Source organism: Vigna angularis, chromosome 8 (genome assembly GCF_016808095.1).
Source record: "Vigna angularis cultivar LongXiaoDou No.4 chromosome 8, ASM1680809v1, whole genome shotgun sequence".
Lineage (NCBI taxonomy): Eukaryota > Viridiplantae > Streptophyta > Magnoliopsida > Fabales > Fabaceae > Vigna > Vigna angularis.
The window spans coordinates 7,540,818-7,542,550 of NC_068977.1; the positions used below are offsets into that span (position 1 = coordinate 7,540,818).

General features: G+C 39.8%; 1 protein-coding gene across 1 annotated transcript; it reads left to right on the top strand.

The window, feature by feature from the left end:
* On the top strand, positions 1-1,403 carry LOC108323312 (vegetative cell wall protein gp1). Its single transcript, XM_017555728.1, has 2 exons — positions 1-201; positions 323-1,403. Exons 1-2 carry the CDS (start codon positions 45-47, stop codon positions 1,165-1,167), a joined length of 1,002 nt encoding a protein of 333 aa, XP_017411217.1. The 5' UTR covers positions 1-44; the 3' UTR covers positions 1,168-1,403.
* The last annotated feature ends 330 nt before the right edge of the window (positions 1,404-1,733 follow it).

Sequence of the window (1,733 nt, forward strand, 5' to 3'; positions counted from 1 at the left end):
AGGCCTATAGAAACACAGTTTGTGAAGAAACCAAACTTAGAACAATGAGTTGGTTTCTTGGGATTTTGTTCCTCAGTTTCATATATGGCAGTGTTTCAGAGGTTCAAGACAAAAATGACCGTTCTGCTGCTGTAATTGGTACTGTTTACTGTGATACATGTTCTGAGCAAGATTTCACACCCGAAACCCCCTTCATTTCAGGTTCATTTTGATTCCCTTATTGATAATATATACATGCTTCAATTTCACATATGATATCCATATCCCTTAAGGTGTTTGATCTTTTGACTCAAGTTGTGTTCTGTCATGATGTCATGAGCAGGTGCCAAAGTTGGTGTAGAATGCAAATTTGGGTATTCAGTACCAAGTTTCAAGGAAGAAGTGGAGACAGATAAACATGGTGAATTCAAAGTGAAGCTACCATTCAAAGTGTGGAAGCATGCACAGAGAATCAAAGGGTGCACTGTCAAACTCATTAGTAGCAGTGAGTCAAATTGTGATGTCCCCTCAGTTTCCACCTCTTCTTCAGTTAGTCTCATTACAACAAAGCAAGAAGAACACATTTTCTCAGCTGGCTTCTTCTCATTCAAACCTGTTCAAAAACCAAGCTTTTGCAACCAAAAACAAAGTGTTTCAAACCCATCTATATCAGATGAAAATTCAGCAGTAGATACCGTTTTCCCTCCCCTCCCATTCCTACCTCCAATCCCATTCCTACCTCCAATTCCCTTCCTACCTCCAATCCCATTCCTACCTCCAATTCCTTTCCTTCCTCCAATCCCATTCCTGCCTCCCAATCCATTTATACCTCCAAACCCATTCCTACCTCCAAACCCATTCTTACCTCCTAGCCCACCAAGCCCACCCCAAACTCCAACTCCAGTGCAACCACCTTCAAATACTCCACTTCCATCACCAACATCTCCTAGTCCATGGTCACCACCTCCCGAGATTCCTAGTCCATCTTCACCACCTACCGAAAGTCCAACTCCATCGTCACCACCTCCAAGTCCATTGCCAGAACCTCCAACTTCAGAACCTCCAACTTCAGAACCTCCAAGTCCATTACCAGAACCTCCAACTTCAGAACCTCCAACTTCATTGCCAGAACCTCCAAGTCCATTGCCATCAAGAAGTGCACCCGCACTCAACTACTATACACTCTAACCACCATGCCCACACAGCCAATTTATCCAATGCTGTTTCATCCCCTTGAGATTAAATAAAGCACTTGACGAAGAACTGGGCAATTTAAATGAGCTTCCAGGAAAAATAGTAGAAAGATTGAAATGTTAAGTTAAAATTAACTTACATGTTGTAGAGTGTTTGAAAAATTTAGATATGTAAGTTAATGTTAACTTGCCAGAGGAATTTATACAAGTTGGTGCTATACCTGTTCATAACTTGGTTACTTTCGTTATCAGTCGTGAGATATATACGTATATTTTCTGATGATGATGCGGATAAATACATATATGTTAGCAATTGGTTAAAAATATAAGGGTATGCCACTATATTAATACAATATGTTAATAATAGCTGAATGATGAACTGCTAAAATTCTTTGGACTTTGAATAGAAGCCAGCATATTATAATGACCCAGAAATATTTGATAGAATGGTACACAGTGATCAACTGCTTCAAAGCCAACGATGGAATCTTCCTTCTAGATTTATGCCACTTCCTTGAAAAATCGATTTTCTTTGCAATATCTGTCTTGCTGTACTTATAA